Genomic DNA, 16,383 nt, shown 5'->3' with positions numbered 1-16,383 from the left:
CTGCGTGTAACAAAGTGTTTTCTTATTTTTCTCATGTTTGTCTCTCTTGTTAATAACTGTTGATTTCCCTGCGCTGAGCGTGAAGCTGCTTTCATCTGAACGTGACTCCGTTGTTCATTATGTAAACACTACATGGGCTGATCCTATTGACCGGTAGACATTGCGAAGAATTTGAAACACAGTGTTTGCATATGGGACAAAAATCAGTGGCGACAACAACAGATGTTTACAGACAGGAAGGCCGTTACCACACACAGCTAGCGTAGCTTGAACACGACCCCCCCCCCCCACACACACACACAGATACACACACACACCTGACTGGAGTAGGTCTAACTAGTTAGCCAAATGCTAGCTGACTTCAACAATTTGTGAGGAACTTTCTGCGTGTAGCTCTGAGCTAGGACATTACCACACAATGCTACCGTAGCCTGAACAACTCCCCTCAGGAATGGCCATGCGTTTGGGGAAGTCAACCAATCAATATCGTCAATCACTCTGTCTAATCATAGAGCGCCCTTTGTGACGTCACAAATACCACTCTAGCAAAATCGGATTGTTTTGATTCTGTCCGGGCCATGAATTCCTAAAACACCAAATATTAATTGATGCAGGAAGCGTTGTTTACCAGATTCTAGGAGTTGGCCGGGTTAGGGAGGACCACTATGTATATGTAGAGACCATTAATAAAATGTGATTTTCATAATAGGAGCCTTTTAAGGTTTATTAGGTTTGGATACAATCAAGGTCTGATCGTATATTGATTCCCACTGCAGGATACCAGAGTGTTAAACAATGCTGTCCTCTGGGCTTTCATGCAGCAACGGAGGCCATTCATCCTTTCTACAAGAGGAGCATGTGACTGCTGCTGTGTGTTGATTTGGGTTGGTGTGGGATAGCCTGGCTTATCTCCTCTGCCAGACAGCAGTGGTTCAGCTGAGCTGTCCCTACTGACCCTCTTTGCCCTCAATTCCTTGTTTTCTTTTTTATTAATAAAGTGGTCAGATAAGGTAGGGCTTTATCTCATTACAAGCCCTAGGACACTCACCACATTAAATGAACAAATATGCAAATGCCTTCCCTGTTCATGGAGCTGGGAGAATTAAAAAAAGGGGGAACCAAATCTCACAATTATTTTCATTATTCTGCTCCACTTTTTGTCTGCTCTGGCTTCGGTTACCAATGCACCATTTTTAAGCATACTCAGTGATGACTCGCTGCACAATAGACTGAATGGGCTCATGGATAAAACAGAGGCAGAACCAGTGCAGATAGCATGGCATTTCAATGGATAAAGCTAAAACTGCACCCCCCCCCCCTCTGCATCCCACACATCAGACTCCACACTGCAAGGTGGGAAAACAGGACACAGGATGAAATTGACAGATAGGGCAGGGGTGAATGGTTACAGGATAAAAAAGACAGAGAAGAGGGAACTGGACTTGAGGAGTGAGAGACAGAGATCGCTGTAAGTGCACCATGCTCTGATAACAGTAAAAGAATAAGGCCGAGGACTTCTCCATTATCTGTGTGTGCAGCGACTGTTCATTGGGTGCTCTGGAAGAATACTGCACTGTACCCTGCAGGCCTGGCAGCACCATTGTGATGGTATTACTTCCATGGCCAAGACTCAGGAGAAGGGGATGCTTTTTTTGTTTTTTTTTTGCCTTTTTTTTGCTGCCTGCAGCACAAAATAAAAATGGGCCAAGAACAAAAGAAAACGGCAACAAATACAGAACTGGTTATATCTGCATGTGTATTTTTGCATTTTAGATTCTTATAATTGTGCTAAAGACTTTTAATGGCCTATAAGAATGCAGTACAAGACTTTTAATGAGATTACAAGTACAGCAATATAAGCCCCGGTGAAGTAATTATTTCTTTGCTTTGAGAATGATCGCTCCCCCCATACAATCTCCTCCTTAATCTCCAGCCATCATTTTTTATCTTTGCTGTCTTCGCTTATTGTTATCACTGTTGATCTGTTAGTGACCTAAGAGTGGCTGAGGGCTTCTATTATGAGTTTGTTAGAGGCATACATGGATACTAATCAAACTGCAGGCAAGCCGTAAGAATAATTGCTTCGTGTGGTAGGGGTGAGGGGAGGAACTGCACAGTAATTGTGATTAGATGTAATTAGTCGACAATGAGACTAATAAGGTAGCTAAACTTCGCAGTCACTATTGTATGATTGGTGGAGATATGACATAGCACTTATCAGAACAGGTGGAAACTATTATGGTATGTCTTCTTTATATTTCCAGTGAAGTAACGAAGAATCAAATAATTTTTTATTACTTACTGTGTAAATAACCAAAATTCAAAACATTGGCTATGTTCCATTGCTAGATATTAAATAGTTCAATAAAGTAACTTTAAATAGCTATTATATTCCTATTATCTTGATTGATTGTGCTTTACCGGGTGGTTAATCGCCTATTTAGCTGAATTTAATTTCACCATATTTAATTCAGCTGTATTATAACTTCAAACAACTAGTACTTGTGCCACAGATCTGTATGGATCATAAGTGTGTTGACAAACATCCAAATTGCATCCAGACATTTAACTCTGTGACCTGTGCCTTGTCCACATCATAATACTGCATTTGACAGCAGGGAATCATAACTGTCTGCTGTCAAAAGCCAGTGAGGTTGAGTCCCCGCAATGAAATCCTCTTTTATTCAATGGATGCACAATTAATAGCTAACACGGCAAGTGAATATTATGTAAAAGGTTAGACACAGTTTGATTTGTCTTCTGTTTGTATTTTCTGCCTGCTTACAATCAAGCAGACTATTGACCTGAGGATGCAGTTTTGCCTTGCGTGGCGTCAGATGCACTTAAGTGATTTTGGTATTTTGATATCATCATTGACAAACAGGAATATTAACTGCAATATAATAGTCACACTTCTTCAGCTCTCTCTCGCTTTTGTCAAAGCATTTATGCACATAAAAAAGTAACATTTTGAAAAACACAAACTGTGGCATTTGAATTTCTTTCGAGAGTGTTAATATTAATAACATCCTGACATTTTACAGAAACATACCAGTGTTGCTGAGTAGTGTGGATATTCAAATGTACAATGCAGAACCTGTAGATACTGTATTCTTTTAAATAAATTGAGTACACTGAGAAATAAAAAGTGAATTCTACAAAAATATAAGATTTGTTTATGCATGCCATACAAATGGCAACAATCACTACTTCACAACTACTTTACATGAGTATTGTGGTACATGCTGTGAATTCACCATTGAAAAAGTGAACTGTTATGGTTGAACCAGATGCTGGAATGCAGCTGCTAATCTGGTATGCAAATAAAATGAAGAGCAGATTAATTCAGGTATTCATATAGTGTGAGTATGTTATTACAGGCCTGTCAAACCCACCATCATCTTAATCCAAACTATCTACTGTATTGACAGGCAATTTGAGCTGACACAGAATTACTTCCAACATCGAAGTGGGTAGTTTGTGAATAGTCAATTGATTTGACTTGTTGCAAGTATAACCTGTCACTGGATAATTTATAAATATGGGAAGTGATAGCAGACATGTAGACAGGGTGGCTGCCCTTTATACTTTTTTTAATAATTGATATATTGCAATCTTTTTATATAGACCTACAATGTTTAACAGCATTGACTGAATATAAAGTGAGAAACTTCAGCAATGAAAGAATCACTCCGCAACACTGGTATGACTTTAAACAGCTGTTGGAAACAGAAACATAAAAAAAACAATTAAAGCACATGCCAATTCAACAAAGAAGCTTTATAACATATAATGTGTTAAAGTTTGGCTTGACAACCTGTCGACCATTACATTGCATCTACGTGGTATGAGAGGTAACTAAAGGCAGAGTGACTGACTCACCTGTGGGGTAGCGCTCTATGACTGGCAGGTCATCCACCTGCAGAGTGGCATTACCCCCACTCCTCGTAAACTTCACTATATGGTACTTTCCGTCATTTACAAACTTTGATGTCTCCTCAATGTTGATGTCATCTGTTCCGACATTAAATACAACAGCAATATTTCCTTTTTCCTGAAACGAGAGAAACAGAATATTCGAAGTTTTAGTAGAAAGAAATCAAAGTAAACATATAGAGCTGCGGGTCACTGAATGTAGAGAGTAAATATTTTCATCTTCGATTTAAAGCAGGCTGGAGTGTCTTCCTTGGTGGAACTCGTTTTTCACCGAGCTGGGAAAGGCTCCAGCAAACCTGATGCCCACAAGGCAGATAAGTGGCTGAGGATGGGACAATCACAATTACGACAAGAAAAAGGATGGATGGATTTACACAGCAGGTTTCATCTTATTATTTATCCTGTATTTGGAGTTGAAGTTGGAGAACTGCCCAGAATAAAATGTATCAACAAAATGTCCATGTTTTGAAAGTTACAGCTTTCACTTCTAAAATTAAGATGATTGCATGCTTTGTAAAGAGAATATATTACAAGGTGGGGAAAACATTATTCGTGTTTACATATTAAAATGGTAATTTGCAAGTATTTTTGCTTTAAATTCTATGACATAATGTTGATTACATTTTGGCACCTTTGCATCTAGTTTGGATCTTTCTAAACTTTTCCTGTAAACTGAAATCTTCCCGCATGCTTTTAAAACGAATATACCAGAACATAAACATAAAAATATCAAACATTAACAACAAAAGACTATAAATAACAACTCTGAAGAAAAATGTGACGCACGGATGCATTAGACAGCAGCTGCTGGGAAGAAATTACAATATGGACTATTACCTTTGATAGGCTGTTACATGTTGTACCCTCCCTCCATAGTGCAGACAGACAGGCAAACTGAGCTATCAGTTAAACAAGCTTTATAGTTAAGTTAGGAGCATCTCCTCAGGCTCCAGTACTAATTGTTGCTGCTGTCTATGCGGTGCTGCCGTGTGATTCTTTAAAATGCTGTAAACACACTCATACTTGCTTTATCCATTCATAATTGTACATCCAATCATCTCTGCCTGTAATTCAAAATAATGTAGACACGCCCTTGTCATCACTAAATGAGCTTCAGAACTTGCTGACAGGATATTATTGAATTCAAGCATGTTGTAGAAACCCACATCATTAAATACTGTAGTGATGAACAATGCATTCATTACAGAGAGAGTATGAAATGATAAACACAGAAACATGAAAATGATGTCTCAAAGAATGTTTGAACCTCGCTTAACCTTAGTTGTCTCAGATCCACATGTGATGGATAATAACTCTTTTTGCAGTATATGATTGAAGTCCGTGAGTCCTACTGCTTAATTCCACAAAGTTGAATGTAAATGATGGTTCAGCCTTTCCCTCTGCTTATGAGCTGCAGTGAAAATGAGCATCTGGTTGTAGATTGAACCTACTGTAACAGCGCAGCACTCTGCATGTCATTATCCAGTCAGCACAGCCAATAGTACACTACATCTCTCTAACTCTCCCATATGCACAAACAGACTCTTTTAAAGCCCCCCTGCCACACACACACACACACACACACACACACACACACACACACACACACACACACACACACACACACACACACACACACACACACACACACACACACACACACACACACACACACACACACACACACACACACACACACACACACACCATCTAACATCGGAGGGCAGTCAAACATTTCTCAAGAGCCAGAAGCTAAAGTTCAATTAAAACCATTTGTAAAGTGTCACAATGTGTTACCAAAAGTAGGACAATTGTATGCTTTGCAAAATTATTCAAACAGATTATATAATCTGATGCATTACAGCAACAGTGCTAACTCAATTTACTGAGTCCTCCCAAGCATTAATACCAATCAGCACACTGCACTAGAGTGAATGCTATTTGTGTGTACTTTAAGACTGAATGGACGGAGAGGTCTGTAAACACTTGCTGTAATAAAATCCTGCAATGGTTCTAATCTGTTATTTTGTAGACACCCCTGAGCCACATACACTGAGACAACAACCCCACAGCAGGACAGAGTTGAGCAGGAAACAGCCAGCAGAATGCATCTGCAATCACCAGAACTCACATCAAGGCAGCTTTTACATACATGTTTAAATCTTTCAAATCTTCAGAAAAAGTCAAATCTGTCATGAGACAAGCATTTTCCAAACTTTTTGTCAGGGACCACACACTGAAGACATTAATTCAGAACTTTTTTAAAGAGCTATTGCTCTTGGAAAAAAGTGGAGGGACCAATCCAATTAAAATTCTGCTTTTAATAGCCTCCTTCAATTGGCTTTTAATGTTCCCTATGGTCTTGTTAATAAATTTACTGCATTTAGTCACAATCTGCCAACTCAAATTTCCATAGAATAAAAAAAATATATTCTTCACAGGGTTGGAAGAGATCAAGAGGTAGATGAAAGGGAGAAACAGACAAAGAACAAAGCCCAAACCATTAGATTTACAGAGTCAGATATCAGATGAAAAGATAAGAGCTAAATCTGCATGCTGGAAAATTCAAAGTTAAATTTCTGACATGCTTAAAGCCCGTGTCTCAACCATATTAACATGATTAACTTTGACTGCTATTGCCTCTGCTTTATAAGATAGAGTAGGCATTGGCTTCAAACACACTGACATTATTTTTGTAAATAATAATCCAAGACATTTTCAGCTTTTTCTGAAATTTGATCTACTTAGAGGAGTAGTTTTTCAGTTGGTCAAGCACTGAGAGTTTAATCTGGAAGCTGTAATAGGGTACAAGCTTATGTCAGTAAGTGATTGATAGCTGTTTCCATAAACCAAGCTCATTATATCTAGTACAATTTTTGGACTTGCTAAGTGCTGTTTCCCACAGGATTGGCACCCCTGGGACATATACAATGATGAACATATACCCCACCCAAACAACTCAGTCCTGCCTGAGATGTTGCACGTTGCCTTGATTAATTACTCATCAAGCTGCAATAGAGTTTAATTAACTGATAAAGTTGATGCAGCTTCTCCATCTTGCAGCTGGAGAAGCTGCAACAATTGTGAGGGTGTCAGTCTCTCGTTAAAATCTGTGCTCATTATACAACCACAGGGATACATGTTTTACTAGCTGCAGAACAATCTCTGCAGAGAAATAGAGTTGTTTTTTTCTCTCTCTGTAATTACACATAACACTGATTGATACTTCATTTTCTTCAAAAGACGCCAGCAAAATCACATGAAATTGTATGAAAACTGTGTTAAATGCATGACGACATTCAATATAATTTAACTAATGATAAACGCGGGTTTTAATTTTGAATGAAACTGTGGAAAGATGTTCTTATGAATAAATCAATGAATCAATAAATAATCAATAAGAACATGATCTTGTTGACAATTTGCTTGAGGGTCAAACAAACTAACTGAAAAATTGACGCACACTGAGACACACGGATCTGGAGGGTTTAACTGCACTGAGCTTATTTGCCCCGGCCCACTCAAAGGCAACATTAACAGCAAGGAGGGGAGGATGTGTGTTGGTGATGCAGACCTCTTCTCCAATCTCCACAAAACATGAACACGAGGCGTGGGCTGTCCCAATCATTTCCTTGTTTATGAGTCATTGATGTTGACAACCATTGTGCACATGTCGCATTTCATATCTCACCCAACACCATGGGACTGCAACACATCTCCCACCAGTACACATGTCTTAAGGTTCTGCTGTCAGGTGGGAAAGCACCCTGCCAACCACTCGGTGTGTGTTCCGTGTGTGTTAGGGTGATATTAAGCACTGATTATGGAAGCTAAATATCTTAATGCTGACTATACCTTATCTTTTAATTACCTCTGAAAGTCTCATGTATGAGCCCATCTTTTTTTGCAAAGATTTGTGAATTAAAGACAGGATGGCAGATTTAGGAAGATGTTTTGTCTTACACTATGTGGTCCATTGACTGAAGGGAATGCACCACCAAATAACGTCAGAAAAATCATCCATCCATCCATTTGCTGTCACTGCTTTATCCACTGTCATGGGTCACGGGGAGCTGGAGCTTATCCCAGCTGGTTTAGGGCGTGAGGTGGGGGAAACTCTGTGCACGACGCCAGAGACTACACAGAGACACGGACACCATGCACGCAATACACTCACACCTATGGTCACTTTGGGACCGCCCAATTAACCTGAAGCACATGTTTTTGGAGGTGGGAGGAAGCCGGAGAACCCAATGAGAACTCACGCAGACACGGGGAGAACATGTAAACTCTGCACAGAGCGCGACTCGAACCCAGAACCTCCTTGCTGTGTGGCAACAGCGCTACCCAATGCACCACCGTGCCGCCCAAATCAGAAAAACAACAAACATATATGCAATCATAAGGATTATTAGTTATTTTTACAGTGCAATAAATTCATAACAAATAGTGTAAAAGCACCACACTCTAAAAAATGATTCAAGGACCTAGTAGATGTGACAGTTATGATAGTTATGCATGCTCAATAAAAATTCTGAATATCATCATGATGAGTATTTGATGTTATTACATCAAAATTAATTAGTAAAACTCCAACAGGAATATTTGTGTGAAATAGACACATATAAATTAAGTAAACTTACTTAAAATAAAACATTATTTGACTCACAGATTACATGGTTTAAATATTTGTAATAATAAGTGTATGTTTCACCAACCTTTTTGAGAATATATTAACTAATATTAGTTAGTGCAATTATTAAACAAGTCATCTCAATTGTATTGGAGATGTAACTAACAACTTAAAAACATCAAGTAAACAGAAGGGAACCCATTCTGCCTTTTTAACGATATTGGGGCACTGGGCACTCACTCTGGCAGTGGCTCAGCGGTAGAGCAGATAACTTGAAGCCAGATCACGCAGCCATCGGTGGTTCAAATCCCGCTCACGCCGGGCCATCCCTCAGAGTGTGAGCTGAAAGAGGGAGGTGTCAGCTCACCTCCCAGCCACTGCTGAGGCGCTCTTGAGCAAGGTGCTGTCCCTCCTCAAAATGCACTTACATTTACTCAATTTGCATAGGTAATTGAACCAAATCAGTTTGTTCAGACGTACTAGAAAATATCACTTGGATTTTACTCATGACTCAGGTAAAAATGTTTCACTGATTGAATTAAGTAACATGCAGTATTATTTTTTTGAGTGCAGTGTTGTGCTGCAGATAATGCTGTGCTGGGGTGTGGCCGGAGGAAGAGCTGAACTGGTGGGCGGAGTCTCGTCGCCACACATGTCCCTCATCTCAACCCCGTGACTTGATCAGGCTGATAACCTCGAGGCTTTATAAGTCTGACTCTCTTTTGGTTCTGCGCCAGATTGTTGGATTTTTTTTTTTTTTGCACCCTTGCCCGCACGTCTAGCTTTCTGGACTTTGTGAGTTTTCTTGTGTTTTCTTGATTTTTGTGTTATTGATTAAAATATGATTGAAAGATTCTCCACGAGTGTTCTGCTTTTGGGTTCAAACCCTGCCCACTGTGTCAATTTCTCTCTGAAGAAGAATCTGTGTGATTCATGGACACTCAAATATTACAAGCAATTTTACAGTTGATGGTCTTCATGGCTTTAAACCAGTGGACCTGTGTCTTTAATTTTAATGTTACACTATGGAAGTATTGATACTAGGGTAGTTTAAAGTTTAAAAACACTGACATAAATTTACACTATACACTGATGGTAAAGGGCGGCGCGGTGGCACAGTAGTAAGCTCTGCTGCCTCACAACACGGCAGACACGGGTTCGAGTCCCGCTCTGTGCGGAGTTCACATGCTCTCCCCGTGTCTGCGTGGGCTCTCTCCGGGTTCTCCGGCTTCCTCCCACCTCCAAAAGCATGTGCTTCAGGTTGATTGGCCTGTCCAAATTGCCCGTAGGAATGAATGAGTGTGTGTGTGAATGGTTGTATGTCTTTGTGTGTGGCTCCGCGGTGCACTAGCATTGTGCCCGGAGTGTCCCCCGCCTCTCGCCCTATGCCACCCAGATAAGCTCCGGCTCCCCGTGATCCGCTGCGGCGGTAATCTGAAGATGACTGACTGATGGTAAAAAACTAAGATGATAAATTCTTCTATATTTAGTCATATTTCAGGTTCTTTATCACTGTCTAAATTGCAGGTGTTATGCTGATAAAATATGAATCTTCACACTCATTAATGAGGCATGAATACAAACACCTGTAAATCTGAGAAAATGGTTCTTACATGTTTCGTCTTCAAACAGAGACATTGATGCTTTGAGGACACAGTGAAATCCATAGGCATAAAGGAAATGAATTATTACACATTGTTATCATCCATTAAATCATTTGCAAAACGGTGGTCAGGTGTTTGACCTTGCTTTTTAATCCTAGCAGAGTTCTCAATTATACAAATTTGGCAAGTTCATTTTTCTTTCCACTTTAGATCTAACCATCACCACATTGCTTTGCTCGTTTTATACCAGGTACAGCCACTTTTCTGCTTTGTGGGTCACGGGGGTTACTGGAGCCTATCCCAGCTGACTACGGGCGAGAAGCTGGGCATGCTCCTTAGGTGTCGCCAGCACATCGCAGAGCCACATGAAGGACAAACAACCACTCACACAGACTCACACCTAGGGACCCACTGTTCCACAGCATTTCCGGAAGGTAAAATCTAATCCTTGTAATGTAAAATACATGGAAATACAGTAATTCCTCGCTTATTCGCGCTTCAAGTTGCACAACTTCACTCCATCATAGATTTTTTAATAGGTCGTCTCGTGATAACGTACATGCATTCTATTGGCTGACAGCATCCGTGTGTGCGCTGCGTTCCAAAACTCACGGAATGCGGCACACTTGTGTGTATTAAAGAAACACTTTTTCTTTAATACAACAGTGTTTTAAACAGTCTGAAAGAGTGTTGGAATAGATAATACAGATATTAAGTGGTTTGATATAGTATGGGGAGGGTTAATAAATGTTTATATTACCATAAATAATAAAATAAATACAGTGCGCCCTCGTTCCTCGCGGTTAATGCATTCCAGGAACCACACGCGATTAATGAATTCCGTGATAAAACGACAAACAATTTATCTTATTATTTATGGTAATTTAGATGTTAATGACCCCCCCCCCACCATACTGATATTAAACCAGTTTGTCGCTATAGTGTGGAATTTCATTTTTTCCAGGTGGTCCTGGAAAGAATTAACCACAAGTAATAAGATGACTGTAATGTACTGTATCTTTTTCTTTCTGTATTATAAGTGAACTTTCAAGAAATGTTCTAAAACCTGAAGCAGAGTTCTTCAACAAACATTTTCAATTTGATGTCCACTGGCCAAGAGGGTAATTACCTACGAAGTTAGTTTCGGACTATTTCTACTGGCGGGAGTCTCTATCAAGAGGCTTTCTGAGCTTCATCAAATTTCTAGTTAATAAATGATCAAACCAGCCAGCAGCTGTGTGAAGGAGGGCACAAAGAGAATAACGGCTGATGTATGTCTTTATAATTGCTTAGAATGCATTGTGAAAATATTAATTTATAGTTATATACTGTATGCAGCAGTACTTTAATTGTTAAATGTGGTGCATATTCACAAAGTGTTTTTATAAGGAGATTATTGCAGTAAAAGCAGCTTTCTTCTCATTGCTGTTACAAAAGCAGTGAGTTTATAAGTTCACATTCAGTTGGAAGTGAAAGAAAAGGAGTGTACACCATGGTAGCAGTGCTTTCAAAAGGCACTGCTTGTCTTTTTGTGAAATGACATTTTATGTCTGTCTATGCCTGATTCTCTTGCTTTATCTCAGGTCTGTCTGTGACACACTCTATCAAGGGAGGTCAACAGATATTTGAAATTTCATTCTTTCAAAGAAATCAATTCAGGTTTCGGGTGAATCTCGTGTCTGTTCACATGTGACAGCTGGAGTGCAGTCAGGGGTGAGACGACCTTCATCTCTGTCCTCTCTCCATCCCGTGTCCCTCTGAGAATTCTCAGAGTCTGTCTAACTTCATCTTCGCATTTCTGTCCAACATAATAGAGTATGAATTTAGGGTGAATAGGAAAGGTGCACTCCCCTCAGTAGGAGAAAGGGCAAAAGTGTGCACACAATACAGCTCAGGTAGAAACGCACTGAACCCCTGAAGGACTGAAGGAAAGAAGGAAGGAAGGAAACATACTGTATGTTATGCCTGACCTCAGTACCCTGAACAACACCTCCAGACACTAAATATTATTATATAGTGCAGCATGGCCAATGTTTTCCTGAATTTACTAAATTAGATTGTCTATTTCTGTAGAACAAAACTGAATGAATCCAGCATATACCCCATTGACATAAATGTAATGGTAGGGTAGTTTCATTCCTTGTCAAAGCAGTGAGTTGAAGACAAGGGAAAAAAAATTCAGGGTTTTCACTGATTGAGGTTTGTTGTATTAATGAGATAAAATCTCATAAATATGCACTTGCTGTTCCACTGGGATCTGTTCCACCATGTTTTGTCACTGTAAGTGTTCCTCTTCTAATTATACGACAGGTTTGCTAATCTTGTGAAAGGTGTCATATGCATTCACTTCAGTACCACAAAATCATTTTTCAACACAGTTCAGCTAAATTAGGCCATATTTCCATGATTATGGAATCGTGTATTCAATTCATATTTGAGTAATTTATCTGTGACTGACATAACAATAAATGTGTTAAATAAAATACATTATGAAGCTGTGGTGTGGGTTCACAAAGATTACGTCTTTGCACGACAAATTTCTCATTCTATCCTGTTCTTACCTTAATTCTCTGCTGTTGTCATCTGAGGCTTTCAGTTGAGATCAATGCATTTCTTTATTATCAATGTGAGTAGCACTCTAATACTCCTTTTTTCATGGTGCTGTCATGATACACCTCTATTTACCCATCTGCCCCCCCCCCCATGAGTCATAAGGTTCATCATTGCATCAGCATCATTATTCTTAGCAATGTCATCAACCACCACCCCCACTTTTTGACAGAGAATTGTTTATTAATTATCATATTCTGCTGTGATAAACAAATTTGCTCTCTTATCTTTTCTGATTGGGAAAAGATTCATCTGTGAATTTGAGTTCATGTGTTTGAAGCTATGGACTTACTAGAACGTAATACTGAACAGCCAATTACTATTTTCTTGAAGTCTAGACATTCATTCTGATGATATCATGCTTCAAACGTTTAATTTCTCAAAATAGTTCTCGGATTTATAAAAGCTCTGCTTTTTTATCGGCGTGATTTAAAAAACTGGGCTGAAAGGAATGCCACCAGCAAAGCTTGACTGCTTTTTTTACATACATATATGATGGGCTAAGATTCACTGAACTTTAGTCATTTGGCATAGAAACAGAACTCATGTAAATCCGTACAGGATAAGTGCAAAAATAACACTTAAGAAAATAAATGTTTAACATAAATTCTCTCCACATTTCTCTCATAAAATTAAGAACCTCCACATCTGAAATGAGTTAATCCCATCTGGAGTGTCTTATACTGACAAGCCATTTTATGTGACTTTTAAATTCTAATTGAAACTAAAATGAAGGCTTTTATTGGAAAGCCCACCTAAGAAGCGCAATCCACCATATACAGTTTATAAAATGTTAAAACTGGGCTTATAATTTGCTATTAGTCATTTATTAGAGGTTAAAGCTGAGAAAATCATCATTGGACTTTTTTTACTAAGGTCAAGACTTGTCTTCATGTCAGTGTGTAGCTGAACAAGACAAAAATAATCACTGTTGAAGACACATAGGCACTGGTATCAGTTTTACAAATATATGTACCAAAATCAAATAATTTAAATATGATAAGCAATGTATGAATCTGGTGAATGATGTGTTGAAATGAGAGAGATGTTGTTGATTCAAGGGACGGGAATTTCACAAGCCAATGGCTTCTACCCATCCACCCTTTTTTGTTTTTTTCTTTTCTGATGTTGTTGTTGATGTTCCAAAACTGATGAAAGTGAAGTCTGCTGTAATAACACATCTGGAAAGAAAAAAAAATAAACTGAGTGAAATTTTACAAAAAATAAAATAAATGTGTATGTATGATGATTTTTCACTGTGAACTGAAGCCTCAAGACAGTCATTTTGACCACTTTCAAAATCTGTGATGTCATAACTTGGTTTAAAAAAAAAACTAATGCATAACCTATTTACTGTGTGGATTCTATCAAATACCCCCCCTCCTATTGCACATATCTATTCTTATAGATTTTCAATGAAAATCTAAATTATATACAAATAATGCCTGAGCAGTCAAAATTACTGCCTATGGGACTTTCAGTAGTTGTAGTTTTCTGGGAGACCGAGTGTTAAAAAAGTAACTTTGGGGAGACATAAACTGTTTTACTTAAGGAGATGAGTTGATTATTGAGAAAATTATGTTGTAAATTTAGTTCACCAAGAATTCATCAATGCAAATATGAACATGGCTTTCAGCTTTATATATATAAATGTTGCTGCTTTAGAAACTTTTTTTGGGAAAAGAAGACATGTCTTACTAAGCATTTAAGCATGTTTAAGCATTAAAAAAACTATAGTGGCAAAGGGGATGATAAATCATCAAAAATTGAGTCATCATTCAAACTTGCTAAAAAAAAAATACCCAGAAGCTATCTTTACATGAGTGATTATGAAAAAAAATGTTGAAAAAGAAATTCTGTCAAGCTCAGTTGTTTGCCAATATAATTGTTGAAAAGATATATATTTATCTCTACAATTTATTAACATATTAACTTCTCAACTGACACACTACAGAATTAGGGAGTTTGAGGTCTTTACTGTGATGATCTGTGTCTGTTTTGGGTTTTTTCTTTTATTTATTGGTTTTCATTTTATGTATATTTCTGGTTTTCTGCTACTGCTGTCTCCTGAATTGGTTGTACCTGGTCTGGTTTCCCTGTTTGTCTCATTCAATGTTCAGCCAATCTGTGTTTAGTATTTCGCTGTATTTACTTCCATGCAGTGTGTTAATAACTTTTACCTGAACCTAATTTGGAAACCTGGTCTGTGGATTTAAGGCAAGCCTTTTCAGTTCGGCCCTGTCCCAGGGTAATTCAGTATTCTTTTGAGCAGAGATTCTCGTATGCCTGTATTGTACTCCTCGACCACTTTTTGTCCGACCACGAGTTAGTCTGGATTTTGACCTCTTGCCTGTTTTGACCAAGATTTTGGATATTCCCCTGTTGCAGAAAACTCTGAGCTTTCCTGGTTTTAAAAACAAACTTATCAAATGATTTGGATTTGGTGACATTTTGATTCTCGCGCCTGGTTCCTTTGGAAACTAACATTTTCCTGCATATCTTGAAATTTATTTTTGTTTTGATAGTTAGATTTTTTCTGGTGGATTAAGAACATTACAAGAATAAATTAAAGTTTCAAAAATGCATGTCAAATGATGGAGCAGGAGCTATATGAAATGTCTTTTTGAATTTCAGAGCTTAAATGAAAAATGAAAAATTGTAAAACCCTGCAAAGGTTTTAAATGATATAAAGTACAACTGAGTGTGACAGAATTTTTCATCATTTTTTCCCCCATAATCACTCATGTAAAGACAGCTCCTGGGTGTTTCTTTTTTACAAGTTTGAATGATTACTCAATTTTGATAATGTATCATCCCCTTTGCCTTTATAGTTTTAATTGTTAAGCCTTTCATATGGTAAATAATGTACTAGTTTCAAGTTGCAACTGTTAAAAATGTAAAGACTTAAAGATTTATTGTAAGTGGACAATATGAAAACACCAGTGTGGAAATGGTTTTTAAATTTTTTAACAAGAACAAGAGCACTTGTGCTATTTGCTTTTAAACAAAAAAAATGCTTAAATCAGAGACATGTGACTGCCTGCAACATTTTCTTAGTTGCCGACAGCTACAGAAGCCAATATAATGTCTAGATTGATATAAGCTACCAAACCCAGGCCCAGAAATTACGATTGCCAATACCTTTTATTTATCTGGGATAAAATATTTTAGGGTACTTTTTTACTCCAAGAGAAGCCCGGAGTACATGCTTCTAATACTTCTACAGAGCTGCTGTCAAGCTTTGAAATTGCCAACATCAATCAAGACTTTTTAAAGGATGCAACAAGCAATTTCATGGATGACTTTTTTTGGACTTCAACATTATTTCCCATCAGCTTCCACGTATTTTTTTGCCACATACATTCCTGTTTCTCTTTGATAGCAGGACCACTGTAGTGTCCTCTTACTTAATATTGTTCAATGGCTTCTTTATTATTACTAACACGGAAAAAAAAGCTGTGTCTCTAATTCCTTCAGTGAAGAGGAATACATTAATAGATCTGGAACAAGAGGCATGACATTAGACAAGGACTACCGTACTCTTTATTTAAATCCCGGAAGAATGAACACCGTCTTCAATTTATTTTAGATAATGGAGGA

General features: G+C 38.2%; 1 protein-coding gene across 7 annotated transcripts in view; it reads right to left on the bottom strand.

Annotated features, from left to right (window-relative positions):
• Positions 1–16,383, bottom strand: part of LOC137603478 (neurexin-1a-like) — a 259,246-nt gene that overhangs the window by 44,218 nt on the left and 198,645 nt on the right. For all 7 annotated transcript variants that reach the window (XM_068326991.1, XM_068326989.1, XM_068326992.1 and 4 more), the window contains one exon: positions 3,883–4,054. In XM_068326991.1, the coding sequence (XP_068183092.1) occupies positions 3,883–4,054 (172 nt within the window). The remainder of the gene's footprint in view (positions 1–3,882; positions 4,055–16,383) is intronic.

The sequence above is a fragment of the Antennarius striatus genome, chromosome 11 (genome assembly GCF_040054535.1).
Source record: "Antennarius striatus isolate MH-2024 chromosome 11, ASM4005453v1, whole genome shotgun sequence".
NCBI classification, from domain to species: domain Eukaryota; kingdom Metazoa; phylum Chordata; class Actinopteri; order Lophiiformes; family Antennariidae; genus Antennarius; species Antennarius striatus.
The sequence above is the reverse complement of the archived record's forward strand: the minus strand, read 5'-3'. Positions and strand labels throughout refer to the sequence as shown.